The 21,295-nt window shown below is 41.9% G+C and overlaps 1 protein-coding gene across 2 annotated transcripts; it reads right to left on the bottom strand.

The window, feature by feature from the left end:
• Positions 1-2,045: 2,045 nt before the first annotated feature.
• tom1l2 (target of myb1 like 2 membrane trafficking protein) lies at positions 2,046-21,268 on the bottom strand. 2 transcript variants are annotated; one of them, XM_034107278.2, is made up of 15 exons: positions 21,171-21,268; positions 20,660-20,744; positions 19,842-19,920; positions 19,513-19,662; positions 17,586-17,720; positions 17,330-17,476; positions 15,732-15,848; positions 15,453-15,586; positions 15,257-15,308; positions 12,327-12,519; positions 10,824-10,947; positions 8,227-8,302; positions 6,436-6,495; positions 4,899-4,935; positions 2,046-4,137 (listed from the first exon to the last, which is right to left on the bottom strand). In XM_034107278.2, the coding sequence occupies exons 1-15, from the start codon at positions 21,220-21,222 to the stop codon at positions 3,989-3,991; spliced, it is 1,590 nt and encodes a 529-aa protein (XP_033963169.1). In that variant the 5' UTR covers positions 21,223-21,268; the 3' UTR covers positions 2,046-3,988. The 2 variants fall into 2 exon arrangements, with proteins under 2 accessions (XP_033963169.1, XP_071062764.1); XM_071206663.1 differs by lacking the exon at positions 6,436-6,495.
• Between the last annotated feature and the right edge of the window lie 27 nt (positions 21,269-21,295).

Raw genomic sequence — 21,295 nt, forward strand, 5'->3', positions numbered from 1 at the left:
ATATGTAACTGAAGTAAAAGTACAGCATTTGCATTCAAATATAACAAATGTGAAAGTAGTCATTATGCAGAATGGTCAATTTTATACATATATCTATTATTTTGCAGTATAATAATAAGTGAAGATGTTAATGTTAATGAAGTCAACATTCGAAACACTTCAGTTATTGCTGGGTCATTTGTGAATGTACCCCTAAATCTGCTAATTGAATCTGCAAAATCACTGGTTACCATCGATGCCATCACTAAAAGCATAGAGTGTAAGGTACAACATTGCCAGCAGAGTAGAGGTATGAAAAGCAGAAAGAAATACAAGTAAAGTACTGTAGTTTTTAATGACTTTCCATCACTGCAAAAGTATACTAGACAAGCTGGGGCTCGGAGAAAAGAGAAGAGAAAGAAGGATGCAGTGAATTCACTCAGTTTAAAACTATAATACAGGTACCTGCGAAACATGGGTTTATAACACTGTATAGTAAATACATATATATGAAGGCATAAGTTATCTGAAGATAGTATTTCAATAGTATTTGTAAGTTTAAAGACTTGATACGTCACATCAGTTGGAGAATAATGTATCATGTCTTGATACTTTGGTTGTTTGAGTTGTTGTTGTTTGAGTTGTTGTTGTTGTTGTATGAGCGAGTTCTGTGTTGCAGAGCAGATCCATTGCACTGAATTACCCAACATGCAATGCAACTACAATGCACCACAGCTCTGGCCAGTTTCTCCCTCTGTGCATCTTTCAGATGATTCAATTCAGATGTTGTTGTAGAGAATACTTTAGATTTTCTTTTACACAGCTGTACATTAAATATGTATACCTACATACATACAAATAATCTAAAATTATATTAAATGTCTTTGCTTTGCCTAATCAAATAGCAAATTATAGTTATTTTACAGCACTACCAAAAATATTATTTGCATAATTATTGTATCCTGCTTTCTATAGAAAACAGCTCTGAGTTGTATTGGTGGTCGAATTGCTGGACAATCTGACCTTTGACACGTGCGAGCTCCGTCGTCCCACCAGCAGGGAGCGCTCACTAACTAACACACACACTGCTGGAGGATAAAAGAGCCACAAACACCAGAGGGGGGGGGGATCAATCTGGGGAGTAGAGGCAGAGAAAAAGTAGACCCTTTGAGTTCCTTCTCCTCTGTGAGCCGGTTCCTGCAGGTCCAACACGCCTCTGCGCCACACGTAGAGCTGTTGATGTCATGCTCACACCGAGTCCCATGTGTCCCTAAACTCTGCGCAGAGAAACACCGTTACAATCACATTTCTCTTTGGTCCAGATACGTGTTTACAGCAGCCGTTGTGGTCACACAAGCAGCACATGGTGCCTCTGGGAAACGTTCCTTAATTAGCACCACATTCAACAAGACTTCTACCAACACTATGCATTTACTAACATTCATTTTTTTACAAATAAAAATATGAAAGGAGGAAGGCAACAAGACGAGACATCATGGTGTCATTTTTGACCTCTAAAAAATTTTTTTTTTTTTTAAATAAACCAAAAAACTTGCTTAGAGGAAGAATTTTGATATATAAAAATAGAAATAAATAAGGTTTAAAACCCTCAAAAAGTGTTTGAATTGAAGTCAAACACAATTTTTGAGTTAGTTTCTTGAACATTTTGATAAGTGACCATTTCCCCCGAGTACCTTGAGAAACGCATTTCATTTACCTGTTGAGGAGTGCAGCAGCTCTTCTGTGCAGTACGACTGTGGTCTGATTGAAAAGCAGCACATGTCGAGTGAAACGGCTCCTGAGCTCTACTGTCCCACAGACACACCCCTCTCTCTCTTTTTGACCGGGAAAACGCTCCAGTGACCGAGGCTGAATGTGTGGGGCCATGTTGTGGGATGAGGCGATTCCTGAGGACCAATGGGGAAAGGGTGAGGGGGCCCATGGGGCCTCAGGAGAGGGTTTACTGCAGGTCAGCCTCTGATATTACCATCTGAAGAGGCATGGTGGTATGCCAAGGAGCGGGCTGAAGAGGTGGCACTGCAGAAAACAAAATGAAGACGCAGGAGTTCGGACACAATGCTAATGTTTTATTAGAGTTCATGCAGGAGTCAAACAACACAAAGAGAAGTGAGGCAGAAAGCAGCAGTCGCACAGCACGGCCTCTCGTATCAGCATCTCTGCTCGTAAGGTCCACGACGGACAAAGACACGGTTTGTTCTGATGCTGAGATTCAGTTACAAATCACTGACGAGCTCACACGGACAGAAACCAGGTCAAACAGGAGAGAAACAACATGTCTTTCTTTTTTTAAAACACACATTTGGAGGCTTCTTTCTTGTGATAAAATGCTTCTGCGTTACAGCTCACACGCACACACTGAACACTAAAACAAAACGGGGAGAACCGAGGCGTCCCTTTCGGAAATGTGCAATGTTGATGCTTGGTTACAGGATGGGTAACGCTGCGAGAGAAATCAACACAAATATGTATTCTTCATGTGATAGTTAGTGTGATCGACTCCGCGTCGCCCTTTCTAACAGAATACTCACATAATCAAGAGCCATTAGCCAGCAGCAATGTATATATAAAAAAATGATTTTCAATTCAACTCTATTAACATAAACACTAAAACACATGCCGTTAGGACAATCCCTCATTCGCTCCCTTTTTCTTTTGCACAATAAAATGATCCGAAGACAACAAAAACAAAAGAGCTGAATAAATTAGTTCTACACTTCTGCTCAAAAGTATTTCCCAACTCATTATTATTAATTACATCCGTTGATTTACAGTATAGGCTGAAAGGTAACGCGCTCGTCTCTAAGCTTGTCGTGATTGTGTCACATTGCATTTATCGTTGTTAAATATCTCGTTTGTAGCTCCGCGGCCCGGCTCATTTCGGAAAACAAATGTCACGGGGAAAGGTCGGGCCCTTTGAAGGTGTCAGCGTGAGGAAATGCACAAACAGCTTTTGCAGTGTGATACTGAGCTCTCATACAGCGTGTTAACCTCAGACCAAGAGAGGACCAGTCGTGTAAAGTTAACCTAATTATCAAAGTGTTTTCCAGCTTGATTCAAAAATAAAAAGCACATGTTTTGGTCCTCGAAACTGAAGTTTAAACCATAAATCATACATCAAATGAATCCAGTATGTGTCTTTAACTCATGACAACTTCTCAGCGAAGAAAACTGAAGTATTTAAACGGCATTTCTTTCAGCAGATTGAATTATCTCCCTGCAAAAATTAAGACGGCAGCTTAAGGTGAATAAAATCTTTCCAGAATAATACCTCAACAACACGTGACTTTAGAGGAGGGTAAAAGGACACACGTGTCGGTTTGGTGCTCAATCAGGAAGAACCGGCATTCCCTTCTTCTTAAATTAATTTAGTAGATTATCAAATGTATATTCTTCCCTTTTGAAAAACCCCGCGACGCACATCCCTCATGGCAGAGCAGCTGGAAGATAAACCCCTCTTTCAAAAACAACATTAAATCAACATCTCTTTTTAAACATCTGTAGCTTAAATATACACACGACTAATAAACGTGACATTTGTCATTTACAGATTTACAACTCGGACTGACTTGCAGAGGGACCGATACAAACACCAAAATAATATCATGTCTCTCGGTGGGCAATAACGACCTATCTGGGGGGGGGGGGGTTCTATAATTATAAATGATTTTGGGGGGGGGGGTTTAAATGCATGCTTTGAGGGCAAAACATCCTACTTAGAGTGACAAGGAAAGCAGATTTTATAAAATGTTAGCTGCGACATGAAGCTCTGCAGTCCACAGCAGGCGGAGGGATATTCTTCACACACAGAGAAGAAGGAGAATTAAAGCGCGCTGCCTCACAGTCTCCATCCTCTGGTGGCGTAGGAAAATAGGCCTTTGTTTGGTTTTGGAAATGCACAGCATGAACGATTCCCTTTTCTTTAAGGAGTGTAGTGTGAGTGATAACCAGAGCGGTCCTTGGTGGTGCTGTTCGGCTGGGGGTCAGAGGTCTACATGGCGAACAGAGCGTCCTCCGGTCGGTCTGGTTTCTTGCGGCTCGGGGTCCCCTGCGCTGCGCCCGGCTCGCCGCGGGGGGGCGAGGGAAGGCCGGGGATCATCTCCGAGGCTTTGGCTCGCTCCTCCAGGAACTTATCGAACTCTGGGGGGGGGGTCGGATCAGAGGGAGGAGGAGGAGGAGGAGGAGGAGGAGGAGGAGGAGGAGGAGGAGGAGGAGGAGGAGGAGGAGGAGGAGGAGGAGGAGGAGGAGGAGGAGGAGGATTAGAGAGGAGATGTGGGAACACAGCAGGAAAAATACTGAAGGTGGCGGTCATGTTTTTTTTTACTTAGGAAGGGCTCCATGTTGTTGTTTGTTTTGTCCGTGTCCATAAACAACAGTTTCAACAACAACATTCAAAAAAGACACATCCTATTCATGTCTAAATATATATACACAAAACTTTTAGAAATGAACTTATAGGAACAAGTGTGTGCAAAAGACAGAAATAAACGTATCAAAACTGACAACCTATAAAAGCTCATATCAAATCAAAACTGATCAAATGTGTCAAGTGTGCATTTTACAAGTAAAAATCTAGAGGCCCACTTAAACTAGATTTAAATAAAGTAGCTTGGTTCTCCAGGACCAAATGTATCCTGATAAGCACACATTACCATATTTGCATGAATGACTTCACAATTTAAGCCATGCAAGCATTTGACCTGCTATTCTTTGTTAACTTATTACGCTCCATATTTTAGACATTCATCAAAACAAGAGAGAAATCATTTCTGAATTCTCCGTCACATCTTTCCCTAACCCCATGATGTTTTCCCCTGAGTTAAAGAGGTTAGGAAAAGGTCACGAGACCCTACTATTTGATCCCAACCCTGGAGAGGAAAAGGAGATGGATGACGTCTTACCTTCGCTGGTCACGCCTTCTTCCCCTTCATCTCCTTTCTGTGGAAATAAAACCCCACTGTCACACCTGGGAGCCACTTAGAAGTTAGTCCTCTGGAAACCACCACAAACAAAACCAAGCTGTGCATGTGGCCATTATTATTAGTATTATTATTTAACACACACTTACCACTTTTGATTGCATTACACGGAGCCACTTACCTGTCGGAACCACTTGAAATAAATTAAGACATAATAATAATATTGGATTTTTAAAATGATTTCCCATTCAATGAATACCAAAACAAATCCACCAGCTGGGGTGATTAGTAATCAGTACGGCAACACAGTCTCAGACATGTGTGTGAAATGAGCATGACCTCTTACAATGCTTCAGATTTATATATAAATACAATATGCAATATACTTTTACTTTCTGGCTGCTTTCCCACTACTTTCTTCATGCTACAATTATTTATATATTTTTAAATACTGCTAAATATTGTTATCCACTTGGATGTGTACTTTGTACATTTAATTTGCATATTTCCATCTTTAAAATGTTGTGCATGGCTCTTATTTCATATGTTGCTACTTTTGCTGTAACAAAGTACATTTTCTAATAAAGTAGTATTCTGATTGTGATCACTCCTTCTGGACCACTAACACCAAATGATACATGTGTTAAGCTTTGGTTCAGATGTGCTCTCTTCGACAGTTCATCTCCTGCTAGCACCTTCAGTCGTTTACTAATGAGTAAGTGGCCTTCAGTCGTTCGTTGAAGATTGAGCAACAAGAAATATTTGATCACATATGCAGCACAACTAAAAATAAAAACAGTAAAAGACACATTTTATCTTTAGCTCATGAATTATCTTTTTTTTTTTTAAACAACTCTGTGTGTTACGGCCCGTCCACACTACAGCTTCAAAAAAAGCTTGGAGCTGGTCTGAAGCTCGACCAACAACCAATCACATGCATCTCCCGCCCCTGACACACAAGCAGCGGTTTGATTGGCTAGAGCTTGTACTGGCATGTGATTTGATTGGCTGTCGCTTCCACCGAAAGCTTCAGAAGCTTCAAAAGTTGAACATGGCTCAACTTTTGCAGCTTGAAACGCCAGGAAAGCTCCGCTCTGCTTCCCACAATGCAGTTCGGCGAAAAGTGCCGTCACCCCATTCAAAGTGAATGGGCAGACGCGTTGGAAACCGTTTTTGAAGCTGTCGAAGCTGTAGTGTGGACGGGCCGTTACGATATCTCAGTGTCAGACTAAAACCAGATTATTTCAATGTTCTTGGTGCAAGTCTTCTAGAGGGAAAGCTGCATATCTGCATTCAAGACCTCATGCTCATTTTTCACAACGTCATCATGTCAGTTCGTCTCCACACAACACATGCTAGTGACTTTGGGTGAACCACCGTATTAAAGAGTGATTGGTCAAACGTGAGGAAATGTTATGGAGGAGGAATGTGTTATGATCTGGGTTTAGAGAAAGTTGGGGATAAATCAGAGAGGAGAGAGAACTGCAGGCAGAAATAATAATAATCATGATGCGCTCACCACATCAGTACACAGCCACTCCTCTATGTCATCCATGACAGAGGACTGGCCTCCGACACCCTGAGGGGCCGCATCGAGAGGGGGAGGGGGGGGGGGAACACCCCGAACACAACAGAAAATATGACTTAAATGAACTTTTTAAATCATAAGTATTTTGTGAGAAAAATAAACAAAGAAATGGGGATGTTTGTATGGCGTGGATCATCACACACAGCGACGATAATGGAGTTAATATGCAGGAGAATCCACTTGAACCACATAGAGCTGGTGGTGAGGAGCATCGCGAGCAACTGACAGCACAGCAGGTCCATGCAGCCAGTGAACACCTTCAATGCCCCACAGAGCTCATGAGAATCCACAAGTGTCAGGTGTGACAGCAGGGCAAGTGACGAGTGTCTTGTTAGTAAAGGTTGCAAAACAGCTCAAAATAAGTAGCCCTTAATAATAATTATATATTATATAATATAATATATTCTAATAATAATAATATCCTTAAATAAAATACCTTAAAAGATACATGCACAAACATGCAACAGCTCGAGATGTAGCCTGAATATTTAAGATATCTCTTTCCCGCCCAGTCTACAAATCATATTATTTTTGGCACGTGGCAACCCAATTACTGCCAAGCTAATCCCAACTGAACGGGACACACTGCATTTTCTTTTACTCACTTCCACCATCTGTCATTTCCGCTACTTGGAATGGTAACTGCAAATCGCTTACATAGATTCTCTTTGGTACTCGATGCAGCTACTGATTCCCAAACAAAAGTTATCTTTTTGATTTGTTTGCGCAACGGTCGACGCATTTTCCTGTGCCGTTAAATGAAACCTTCATCATACCCAAAGGCAAGCAGAATTGCAAGGTGAAAAGAGGCTTATACGATCCGCTCTCAGAGCAGATTATGTCCCTTCTTTGAAGCCATTCGATTGTGTTATCAACATTAGCTCATAATGATTAAGTTGCAGCAAAATTGTGTCTGTTTCTATTTCAACTTTCTGGTTAGTAGCACAAGTCAAAGCATTAGTGTCCCGTGTTTCCCCTAGGATGGAGTCTTAGCAGCGGTGCTAAGGCACGTGGGCCCAGCATAATGTGATTTTGTAGTGTGTGCGCGTGCAAAGTCCGCCCCGCCAATTTGTTTCTATGTGTCTGCCAGCACAAGAAAGGCTCTCGAGGCCTAGTACCAGGGCCGGTTCTAGCCAATTTGCTGCCCTAGAAGAGATTTTATATATAAAGAATAAATGAAAAACAGAAAAACAGAAACGTATTGACGTAGGTAGTATACATCAAAATGGCTTCAAATGTATTCAGTATTGTATGAACATGTTTTAATTGGGGGGTGGACGTCACATCCTCTAGGGGGGGTCCGGGGGTGCCCCCCCTGGAAGATTTTTTATTAACATTTTAAAGTAAAATGCTTCAATCTGGTGCACTTTGAGCACACAATTACTGGAGACCTGATCTAGGGGGTACAACTCTAAAACACCCATATGAAAAAGATCGGTTTACATTTTAATAATCAAATAAGTATGTGAACATAACCAATATTTTATTTTTGCTGTTCATTTATATCTTATTTGACCAGTTAATATTTATTTATTTATTTATGCATATTTTTGTATCTCTCCAACTTTAAACGATATTTTTGGTTTACTGCCCTATAGTATACATTGGAATGATTTCAAACCTGTTTTTATTTATCCTAATAAATGTTGTTTGTGTGATTTTGAAAACACGGTAAGATTTAAAGCCCACGCTGGACATAAAGCCCATGTCACTGAGACTCACCACTCCTGCAGTCGGCTGCTGCACGTCCAGAGTAGGGGGGGGGTCTTCAGAGGTGATGCTGTCTTCTGCTGTAGTCCTGAGATAAACAGGTAAAGAGTGGATTTTAGAATCATCGTTTGAATATCTATTTTTACAAATTAATCTGCACATTTGAGCCTCAAAATGACCTCTGAGAGAAACTTAACGGTCCCCTATCATGCAAAATCCACTTTTCCTCTCTATTCTACATCAACATGTGTCCCCTCTTCTTCATGTCTCTTCTACATCAACATGTGTCCCCTCTTCTTCATGTCTCTTCTACATCAACACGTGTCCCCTCTTCTTCATGTCTCTTCTCCATCAACATGTGTCCCCTCTTCTTCATGTCTCTTCTACATCAACATGTGTCCCCTCTTCTTCATGTCTCTTCTACATCAACATGTGTCCCCTCTTCTTTATGTCTCTTCTACATCAACATGTGTCCCCTCTTCTCCATGTCTCTTCTACATCAACATGTGTCCCCTCTTCTTCACGTCTCTTCTACATCAACATGTGTCCCCTCTTCTTCACGTCTCTTCTACATCAACATGTGTCCCCTCTGTGGAAAGAGACACTGAAAGTTTCAGGAACAAAGATTCTCTCTCTTTTTGTCCAGATCCGTTTATATAAAAACCTGTCTGAAAACGAGCTGATCAGATTTTGGCCACTTTATGATGTCATAACGATTTTTTGGCTTGTGTAACCATTAGCCAATCACGGTAACCCCCCCCCTAAAAGTAGTTCATGCGAACCTTTTTACCCGCTCGAAAGTCCCTGCTAGAGAGCAGGGACTTTCGAGCGGCTCTTTTTGAGAAAAGAGCTATATTCCTGATTGGCTGGGCGGATTGCAAACCACGCCCCGTAAAACTCCCAAAAAGTTTTGTGAAGCCGCCATTTTATTATCCTCGCATTGCATTATTAGAATTAGCATTAGCCCAGCGCAGAAACGCAGAGAGACTAACTTATGGCAACACAAAATAAAACATGGGAGCGGTGGAGATGAGGAGGTGTTGGCGTTCTGGCGATTTACTCGGAAGGCTTCAGTAGAAGCTGCTGGGAGTCCCAGCAGCTTCTACTGAAGCCTGTCCCCAACTCCAGGGACTTCCGGCCGGGGACTTTGGGCGGCAGTACTCGCCGTGAAGTGGTTTGCGGCCTGCCAGTAAACCCAAAGCAGAAGAAGAAGAAGTGACGTCAGCGGCTTCATTTGCCTAATCCTCCCCCAGGGACTTTTTCTGGTGTGAACGCGATCTGTACTTAGTTCATGAGAACTAAAGAGTTCGCATGAACTAAGTTCGCATGAACCTTTGTGGGAAAAGTACCGCAGTGTGAACGCGGCTAGTGTGTTCTTTGTAACCAAATCTCTCTCAGAGGGGTGTGGGGAGGGGCTCCTTATTTTCACCTAAAGTAACAGACGGAGAATCAGCACTTTGGAAACAGGGCTGAAACAGAGGGGATTATGGGTAATGCTGCAATGATCTGTTTGGTGTTTGGAGCCAAACACTTCAGAGACAGGTTCTGTATATATATCTGACACCTATAACATATTGATAATAGGGGACCTTTAAAGAGCCTGTGACAGCATCCCAACAACTGTTGTGCAATGAAATATGGAAGGTGCGATACCGTTCCGATAAATATCAATAATTTGGAACATCGCGGGGAAATTCCTTCGACTCATTTTGAAGTTTTGGGGGAAGCCGGAAGTGACGTCAATGCGGGAACGCTTCACTGTGCGGCGAGAGAGCCAAAGAGTTTAGGCACGTTAATAACGTTGTAATGAAGTTGACTACAGTATATTCATATGTGTCAGTGCTTTCATGTCAATTCGGCGACATGAACATAAATGATCGTGGTGAAGATGATGATTAAAAATCGTTTGTTTGAGCCGGTCTGCATTTCCTGATGAGAAAACAAACCGATGCTTGTTGTAGTTGTCGTTCACCAACATGGATTAAACGTGTGTTTTTTTTACCACAATGTTGGGGAAATTAATGGATAAATGCACGGATTATGATTATTATTATTATTATTCCCACTCCGATCGGGACACGAGGTCCACCGTTTCCCCGCAGCGAGGCTCCCCCCGTTGACAGTTTACGTGGGCTGGGTGCAGTGGCGGACTGGCCATCGGGACGAATCCCAATGGCCGGTACCGAAGTGGGCCGGTCGGATAAGTCACTAGCACATCCCCCACTCCCCCCGTTGACAATTTACTAACGGTACCGAAGTGGGCCGGTCGAGAGTCCCGGGATGATTTTTAGGCCCAGTCCACCACTGGCTACATGACCTATGATCGCCCATATTGACGCATTTGGCGGGATTTGAAGAATCCCCGAGAAGATCCAGAAAATGGTCAACATTGAAGGCAGATTAATGGTTATCAAAGTACAAATATCCCAAATCAGTTCAGTAACGGTTTCAAGGGGACAATATTTACTCAAATTGATGGGTTTGGATGATGGGGGAAACCGTGTCACAGGCTCTTTAAGTTACACTCTGTATCTCAAACAGCACACACTTTAAACTCTTCTGCCTAAAATGTGAAAACAGAGTTAACGATGAATTTCTGAAGTCCTTACGTGATGCGTGGTTCGGGCTTGGCTCCGGTTCTGGTCTGAGCGAACACGTCGAAGTCGTCCTGACCCGGCGGCTGACAGCTGGACAGAGAGCTCAGGGTGCTGCTCACACTGTCAGCTCCCATGTCTGGAGGAAACACACTTTATTGCCTTGAACTGCATTAATAACACATTTAATTTTTCTTGAAAAGGCTGTCTTTAGGAAAATATCGAGATGTCCTGCTTTTTGACATTTAAAAACATCATTTAGGACGAACATTGTTTACAATTCTCAGACACTATAAATCAATAAATGTAGGAAAAAAACTGATGATTTATTGATAATGAAAATAATGGCCAATTTACTTTTAAGTGATATTTTTATTCTATTTTATCTTTGATTGCACATTTTACTTCCTTTTCTTATGTTCTTAGAATGTTTAAATTAATGTCTCTTATTTTAAATTGTTAATCCTACATTATTACTTGAACTTATTATGTTTATATAAATATTTTCACTCAGATTTTTATTGATCTGTTATTTTATTTCATTCTAAAATCAAGCAACAGTCCAAAAACCCACTTTCCTCCAGGATAAATAAAGTATTCTAATGTATGTATTGATTTAAGTATAATTTCTGCCATTTCTAGACAACTACACTTTGTTGTAGCAGAAGAAAGTCATATTTGTGAGACTTCCGGTTGATACTCCCCAGCACGGTTGCAATTCCTACTAAAATCCCATAGAGAGGCGAAGTCCCTCCCTTTCCGGGGGAGCTCCATGGGATCTTATTTAGGAAAAGGTATGTATTGAAGTCAATGGGGAAAGAAAGATTATCTTTCGATCCCGTTTGAATTGTGCCACGAATTACACACATGATGTTTGTCAATTTAAAAGATAATTTTGCAAGTCAAGAAAATAAAAATGTATTACTGTGAAGTAACACTTTTTGTGTGAAACCGCTCAATGAACTACATCTCCCGTCTCGCACCACACACCAAGACGGCCGTCACGTTGAAACATTTCACTTCTTTCTTTCAGAATGAGGCGGAAAGTATTAAAAGAGGTGAAAATCACTACAAGTCTGTCACGTTGAGAGCTGTACATACACACAAGGGGAGTGAGTCGGTTCTGTAAGAGCCAGCATGCGGGACCGGGATTCCGGGATTTGTAGTCTTTCTAGCTGCGTATTTTTCATAGTCTTATATTTCAACAGTTTTACGACAAACTGTGACTTTTTTGACATGGAAATGATTTGTTAAGACAAACATCCTATGTGTAATTCGTGGCACAATTCAAACGGGATCGAAAGATAATCTTTTTCTCCCCATTGACTTCAATACATAATTTTTCCGAAATAAGGTCCCATGGGTCGGAAGTAGATGGGCGGGACTTCCCCTCTCTATTCTAACTACTCGGAACCCACCTAACACTGCATGATGTTTGCTTCTAAACCCCCACAACATTCATTAAAACTTTGCCCAGAAAGTCATATGTGTCGTCTCAGAGTGTGTGAGTGTACGCACCGAGGCCGGCCAGACGGGAGGCCAGGGTGGCCGGAGAGGAGGGTCTCCCTGGGGGGGCGGTGATGGAGGGGGGCAGGCTGGTGGGGGGCAGGCTGGTGGGGGGGGCGTTGGGCACGTTGGGTATGTTGCTGACCACCGCCGGGGAGCCGGGGCCGAGGTCGATCAGGTTGTCCTCCGTCGCCTCGCTCAGGACCTGAAGGACAGGAAACTGATGAGTTGCTCTCTTTTAAGAAAACCTCGAGAAATTCCACACCCCCCTGTGCAATATAAATACCATTACAAAACACTCTGCTATACAACATGTGCAATATTATTATTATTATTATTAATGTTCGATAGATAATATGAAATCATGCAACTACCACTAAGGTTTTTGCACTACACATTTATTTTATATTCTTTAACTTTTTAATGCCATTTTATTTCTCTGTCTATCTAAATACTAATACTGTTAATAGTTACATTTCTTCTGCGACCGTCTATGTTTCCTGTAGTTATTGAATTGCTGTTTTTACTGTACAGTTTTATTATTATTGTGCTGCTGTGTTTATTGTATTTTTGTAACTTTGGCACAACAATTTCCTTTGGGGTGAATAAAGTCCTATCTTTTCTTATCGTAAGGCAGAGGACGAGAGAGAGCAGCAAAACAAATCCCTGTGTGGGAAGCTAAGGAAAGGCACAGATTCATTGACTGTGTCGGGGAAAGGAAATGTAAAAAGATGAGGGTGCGTGATGTGAATAAGTGAAACATGGTTAGCTTCAGGAGAGCATGAAAATGTCTAACTCACGATAGCAGGGGAGTTATTTTCTGAAGTACTGTTTCTTAAGGGCATTCAAAGAATAGCTTTCGACATTAGACTTAAAGGTCCCATGTCATGCTTTTCTGGTTATCACCCGTCCCCTTGTGTTATGTAGCTTTTTCTGCATGTAAACGGTCTGCAGAGTCACCAACCCTCAAAGTGCACCCTGCAGCGAGTAAAACTCTAACACAGAGAAGACCTGTCTGCTGCCCCAGAACGCCTCGTTGGAGATTTCTCCTTTTCCATTGTTTACTTCTTGGGTATAGTCACGTAACGTAACGTCCGTGGAGCCTTTACGGTTGGACCAATCCGCGGACTTCCTCACACACACACACACACACACACACACACACACACTCGGCGGGACGTTGCGAGGCTCGCTGCTGGGGGAGTGGGACACTGTGAGCCGGCTCACTGGTGTGGGGTCGGCGAGGAACTCAGCCTGGGCACACACACAAACTCCCAGCCAGGCTGCGGGTGTGTGTGTTCGGGGTGGGTTTCGCTGTGTCTTGCTGTCTTGCCGTCTCGCTGTCTCGCAGACGGCCACTGGGCTCACAGGGAGGGGGGGGGGGGGGGGGGCAGGAGCTCCAACAAGCCGTTTAGGACAGAGAGTGAACACACATACTATACAGAGATGCTGTATGAGAGACCAATATGAGTTTGGAACATTGCAAAATATACATTTATTCTAGTAGACCTCAACAATGGAATTATGATCAGTAGAAATGGCCATGACATGGGACCTTTAAGCTTTAACAGTGTTATGTTGTTAAATGGTATTTTGTTGTCCCTAAATGTGCTTTAACGAAAGACAATCCCCTTAAGAAAGTAGATGTACAGTGAGGTAGGAGGAGGGGAGATTTAATCTGTGGGCTAAGAGTAAAAACAGCTAGAACATTTTTGCAAAACCCAAACCATGACTGTTTGATGTAATGCAAAACATGACACTAATAGTAGGAGAAACAATAGCTTCAGTGCCTTTTTAAAATGTATCACCATCAGTTAATCCTGTCTTTGGGGGCTGCATAGTCAAAACATGCCATATGGGGGTGAAGGTTACTGGTGGAGGAGGGGCCCATATTATTTAGCCATGTTTCGTTGTGGGGAGGGGGGGTGACGCTGGGCATTTAGGGACAATATTTTCATACTTGCCTGTTTCAGCTAGCCACAGTAACAGGAGAACAGAAGAACACACAGGAAGAGACAGTGAATACCATTAGCATGCTGTGCAGGGACACAATGTAATGGTATGGAAACTATGGAAGATATAGCATGGCCGATGAACTGGAAACCCAACGAAGAGCTCTGCGTGTGTGTGTGCGTGTGTGTGTGCGCGTGTGTGTGTGTGTGTGTGTGTGTGTTGTGTGTGTGTGTGTGTGTGTGTGTCTAGACTTTTGCACTTTAAAGTTATGGGAAATATAGGAGTCTAAAACGATTCTACGCAGCCACCACTGAAATCTAATTCTACAAATCGTGTATTCCCATTAATAATATCAATAGAGTAGCCTAAGCTTAATCTGGTGAAATGTGAAAGTGATTCTGAGACGGGGCTTTCAACAGGTCTTGGTCTTTTGTCCTAAATCTTAAAGAACCCTGGTGGCGAACACCGCGCTCCTAAGCTGTGACAGGACTTGCCTTTATCCTGGCACAAACACGAGTGGATCTTTAAAAAAACAACCAGCTCTACTTCAGGACTTCCCAAAGAGCAATAACTTTTCTTATCTAATATTCTTAACTAATGTATTACCATAGTCAAGGTGTCCCCCTACAGGACAGAACGTAAATGGCCTGTTGTAGAGAAACAGTGGAAGATCCAAATGAATACCAAAAATATATGTGTTTGTATTTTATTATGAAACTAAATGTCTTTGTCTGGTTTCCATTTAATCGGACATGCAGATCTGGTAAATCCTCGACAGGTAACAGACAGATAAGAGCAGATTGTAAAGCCTGCCTGCTAATGTAACATGCATGTCCACATTACTGACACCGAAAGATGCCAACATCAGAGGGAGAGGAAACAAAAGCGCAGAATAGACAAAGGACTGTTCGGAGGATTCAGACACCGCGGTATTTTAGTGATGCAACCATCGGGTGTTATTAACCGCTGAGCTACTAACGCTGACTCACCCCGTTGTTGGCGCTCTGAGCCGAGGACCTTCCAGATCTAAACCTCTCATACCTGAAGCAAAGAAAAGGCAACATAAATTACAAAGACCTCTAAAAATATCCCAAATGTGAGTAAACATACGATATCAGGGTAAAGATGAGTTTCAATGTGCATACGTATTTTCTCCAAAGGTTCTGGAGTTGATTGTTTTCTAACCTTTCGTAGCGTAGGAAAATGTTGTTGAGGTCATCGTTGACATGCAGCAGCTCTTCAGTCACTGACTCATTGGAAACACAAGAGATGAGCTCCATTATCCTCTGCTGCATGGATCTGCAGGTCCTGTTCAGCTCCTAAGCACACACAGGCATAGTGGTTTCAGATGAGTATTTTCACAATGCTTTGTCTGACAAATCTTTTCCCATAGGTTTGCTCAAGCACAATTTAGAACGCACACACATACACGACAGGTAGACCCACACACAAGTGTTTCCTTGCCTGTAATAACTCGTAGTCTGAAGCGTCCTCCTGGCCCGGGACCATCTCCGTCAACATCTCTGACATCACTTTCGTGTTTCCACGCACAACGTCCAGCTCACTGCGCAGCCGGCAGATCTGTGCGAAAGAGGCAACGGGTGTTTAAGAGACCGAATGAACAGTATTGCATTAAGACAAACCAGAAGTACCATTGAAAGCGTAACTAATAACTCATCTTAATTCAACTTATAATGTAGACTTTGCTTTGAATGAAGTGTGCTAAGGACCACCATTCAAAGCAAAACAGGCTCACAAGTCTTGAGTTAACTTACATAATCGGACCAACACAAGTCTGACTCAGCAGAAATTAAGAGTGTATTTAAACTAGTGAGTGAGAAGTAATTAGTAATCGACGGTGAAAGGTCACAAATAAAAAGTTTAAATAGTTGGCTAAAATGTATTTAATAAAGTTAAAAGCAATGGATAAACAGAGAAAATAGTAAACCTATATGTATGAATTAACAGTTAAAATAGTTAGCTTAAAGTACTAACTAAGTACTGAATAAACAGTTTGCTAAAAGGCAATGCGTTCACTGTTGTCTAAACTTCCACTTTCTATTATTAATACAAACACAAACTTAGCCTAGCAACACTGATGCAGAGGTCGGCTGAGGGCAATGTCACTTTGCAGCAGGGCATTCAAACTCTTTAGTATGTAATCATGTAGTTTGGTCAGGTTGGACAGGTGGAGAACACCTTTTTTTTCCCTTGCATTGCACAAAAGTAGATACCTAAAATGATTCCTTTTATTTTAGAGGACACTGCAAGCTGCCATTGGGTGATTCCTCATAAGATAAGATAAGTTAAGATAGTACTTTATTGATCCAAATGTGGGAAATGTTTGTGTTGCAGCAGCATAAAAAGACATGGCATTGTACGATACAAATTAAAAGACAAGACATTAACAAGAAAGCAGAAAATATACATGTTGAATTTACAAATTAACAATAACAAGATATAAAGCAAGGTATTATATTAATTATATACCAGGGTATATGCAGGAATCCTGAAGTCAAATGTAAGACCTTTTTTAAGACCCTTTCTGTACATCTTAAGACCTCATCGCCACTTGGAGTTCTAACCGGTTACCTTGGCGACACACTTTACCTCACATTGACTATATACAGTATTGATTGTCCTTCCTCCTTATCTTCCAACTATTTGGACGCAGACTTGCATTCCCCCATAACGATGTTGCTTAGCAACCGGCGTAAACAGACCTTCGTGCTATCAAGCAGTGAGCGTGCGACGTCCTGTTCAGATGACGTCAAACCCAACGGGATGCCATCAATAAACTCCACAGAATCACACTACACACCTACGCCATGACTACATTCAGGCAGACTGTAGAACACATCCTCTCTGGACAATTTAGATACTTATTGAAAACAAGCTACAAAATGTAACACCTTGGAAAATGCCCTTTAGTACTTTTTAATAGCCTTCATTTTCGCTAAATTGATTTATCAACTTTTAATACTTATAAGACCCCGCGGACCCCCTGAATACATATCTTATCTGAACCGACACTGAGTCTGTTTATGGGAGAAACAGTGTACCTGTTCAGGTGTGGGATTGATGGATCCAGCGGCTTGAAGGACTGGGACCTGAGGGGCGACGTAGGCCGGAGGGACGACCTGTGGGGGGGGCTGAGGAGGGGAGCTGAACGTATGGAGGGTGGAGTCTCCCTCTGGAGCAGATACCAACTAGGAAGTAAGAGATAATACATGTGATAAAATGCCTCGGAAGATTATCTTCACTTTCTTGGACTTTGCACAGAAACGTCGCCACAGATCTAAGCGTGATGCCTCCTACCCTCTGGGGTGTGTGTATCGGGGACAGGGTCTCCAGCTCTGACAGCGGGAACTCAATGCCTTTCCTCTTTAGCTCCTCGTAGACCTGGACCACGCCTGTGAGGTCTGGACTGCTCCTGAACGCATCGGCCCATGCCTGGAGTAGGGAGAATTAGACAATAATTCAAAGGAAAGAGACTGAACCAAAAGACAAGGGGTTAAGGGAGGGCTGACTACGCAAACAAAGCATGGGAACAGAATTGTTAAAGAGACCTCTGATCCTTATTGTTCGTTTGCCTTCCCTTGAACACGTTCAGTAAACCACAGTAACCAGTACGCAGGTTAAAGCTAAACTCAGCCACTACAATAGCTGTTCTTTATCTGAAATTCTACCACTCAGTCACTCCCAACTGAAAGCCTTTTTGAAGTAAAACACAGCTTCCCTACTTAGTGTGAACAACTCTAACCAAAGATGGTGGGAGACGGAATTGATTTGAATATATCAACGTAAATAAGGAATATTAACAGTGCACACTTCCAATGCAACACATTAACGCCTCAGAGATGAGACGGGTAGTTAGACAGCTAACTACACAACATCAGTCTGCTGCACAACTGGATATAACTAATGGTAAATCTGGATTATGTGTTAGTTGAAAATTCACGCAATCAAGGCAGATTTATGCAACAGGCAGTATTTTCATTCTTTGCATAACTTGAACTCAATGCTGTTCTTGAATGTTTTTAGTAAAAATATGTATATTAGTGCAAGTTTAAAAAGAATAAATGTTGCCTTTTGGTGGGTTTGCATTATTGCAATCAGTTGATATATTCCATGATCTTATGCACACTTTAATCTGCTTTCATTACATCATTTTCCCAAAGCAGACCTAAGTAGATCTTGAAATTAGCACTTTTATATACTGAATTGAACCATGAGACACTGACGGATTCACACTCCTATTAACAATACTTTTGCCTTAACCCTTAGATGCATAAGTGGGTCTTTTTTGACCCGGTGAGGTGGTTTTCTTGAAGTATCTTTGCAGTTAAACATTTTTATCATTTCATATTCCAGCTGTTCCTCAAAAAACATGTTTTGGATTTCATGCCATTCTAATTTTTCATTTACATGTTAAGAAATTGTAGTTTTTGTATTACTACCCCAAGCTTCCATAAGTGGGTCAAAAATGACCCGCATGCATTTCCTATGGGAAAACGTTTTTTTTCAAAATGTAAAAAATAAATAAAAAAATTCTAAATAGTGAAAAATTAAATATTAAATATTTCTAGTGTGAACCAAAATATAATACTAAATATTAAACAAGTGACTTTTTTTCTTAACCAAAATGACAAAAATGGCATAAAAACACATTATTCTAATACGGGTCCTTTTTGACCCACTTATGGAAGAGTGTCGGGTCCAGTCCCTCTAAGGGCATCTAAGGGTTAAGGGAGTACTGCTGTTCGGTACATTTTCTAACACCAGTTTCCCAGCTGAACCTCCTAATGATGAGACAAACAAGAAACAATTAGCTCCTCTCCTCTGTCTCACAGCTACTGTTGTGCCGCCCCCCCCGACCCTCCCTCCTGGATCCATGCTAAGCTGTAGTCACATGGTTCCCCTGATGGAAACAAGAGCAGCCCACATGAGCCTGCAGCGTAACCCGAGCCCTGACAGGTAACTAGAGCGGCTCCTGGCAGAAGCCCTGATGACACAGTACTTTACCTGAGGCTCTGCCTGGGGATGACATGACACACACACGCACACACCCACACTTTACTAAACACCTTCAATGCAAACCTGACTAAACCTCTCAATAACTGACTTACTCAGAGATACCAGCTTTATGTAGTGTGTAGGTAGGTTTGTTGCCTTGTGTTGTACATGTCGTACAACACAAGGCAACACACCTACCTACACACAAGCCACCTAAACGTTATCTTACCTGAATCAGCGCGAGTACTTTGTCTTGTACGATTGTAGGCGGGTTGTTTTTAGGGGAGATTATTTTAACTAGAACGCCATCCACAAAGTCCCTGCTAGTGATCAATGCATGAAAACGATGGCCGCAGTTCTTCACACCCGTTTCCAGGACCTGATGGATGCAGAAGGGAATCATTTATTAATCCCTTCGTGTGGCCGAGTGTTGCAGAAATACAATGGAATTATATTTTGGATTGCAAATTCTCTGTGAACTTTGGCATTAGAGCACAAGACAACATGAATACTTGTATTACTGTAACATGTAAATAAAGCTTCCTCTAGCCCACTCACCGTTAAAGTCAACATCACTTCCCGATAGTTCCTGTTGCCATTCAACCTCTTCTTCACTGCTCTAATGGCATCTTTTGGCCTGCAGACACAAACAGAAAAGCACATCTTTTACACACTGGAATAAAAGGATTACCACATGTTTTACATTCTTGGTAAGTCATTCAAAGCAGAGCACAGATGCCTGCCAAAAACATAATGGGTGTGGGCTTAAATGGCATTTGTAAATGGCCCCGATAGGAGGATTGACACAACAGCAAAACAGCAAATACCAGTGATACCATGTCAATGATTCTTTGACTTTTTTTACATTCTCTGCAAGATTGACAATGTGTCTGTTAATCTCTATGATAGTAAGAATTAACTTTTGGATTATTTCACCACTGTTATCAAATCAAAACAGCCTCTGAGCAGTGTGCGAATCACACCCCTTACATTCCCCAGAGAGAAGAAAAACAGTAGTCAGACATCTTTGTATAGACTGCTGATATAGTCTATGGTCCACTGCATTAGACTAGAACCACCTAAGGCAGTTTACAACCTACTATTCAAACAGTACCTGGTCAGCTCAAACATCCAGTACAAGGTTAATGGAGGAGTGAGATAAGCACTGAGGCCTGACATAAATCCACTTTACAAAGCCAGGGCTTCTTCTCTTGGGACACATATTAAGAAAATACTTTAATAGCATGTCTTTCTACAGCAATGTAGTATATCAACAGCATAGGGTCAAGGAAGACAGAACCGCACCTGTGCATATAAGAAGAGAGTTAATCAATAACATTAGGATATTCATTGATTTTCTTTCCCAGGATACTCACCCATCCTCCGTTTCATTGATGAGGTCACATATTTCCATATTAAGGGTCCAGTCTTCATTTTGCAGAGAGCCATCAGTAGCTCTCTCTGGAAACAGCCAAGTAGTCAGTTACGAAAATAACCTTTAAGGACGACTAAGGTAAACACAGCAGACCAATTATAAGGCGGTGACAAGCGGCTAGCTAGCTTAAGCTAACGTAGCTTACAGTCCTCCTTTAGGTTATTGACTTCGTTATTGTTGTTAACAGTGAATATACGAGTATATACTAAAATAAAACGGACATTAAGTCTTTGTAGGTATCGCTAGCACAATGACAACACATGATACGGTTAACTACCAACGTTAGTTAGCTAGGCGGCTAACGGTACAGCTGTAACTCATTCAGAGACCTTAGCATGCTAAATGTAGCTAGCCGTAACGCCTAATGACTACCGCACAATATAATACACATTTCCAGGACATAATTATCAACCTTTGCGAGTTGTCGCTTCCTAAACATCTGGTTTACATACCAATGCAATGCCCCACAGGGGTACTGTAAGGATTTCCCAAAAGGAACTCCATCTTGCTCGACAACAAACAAGTCAGTCCATGGGCTGATGATGATACATGAGGAAACGTCCCTTAAGTCCCGCCC

This window comes from Pseudochaenichthys georgianus, chromosome 19, assembly GCF_902827115.2.
Source record: "Pseudochaenichthys georgianus chromosome 19, fPseGeo1.2, whole genome shotgun sequence".
In the NCBI taxonomy this organism is placed as follows: Eukaryota; Metazoa; Chordata; class Actinopteri; order Perciformes; family Channichthyidae; genus Pseudochaenichthys; species Pseudochaenichthys georgianus.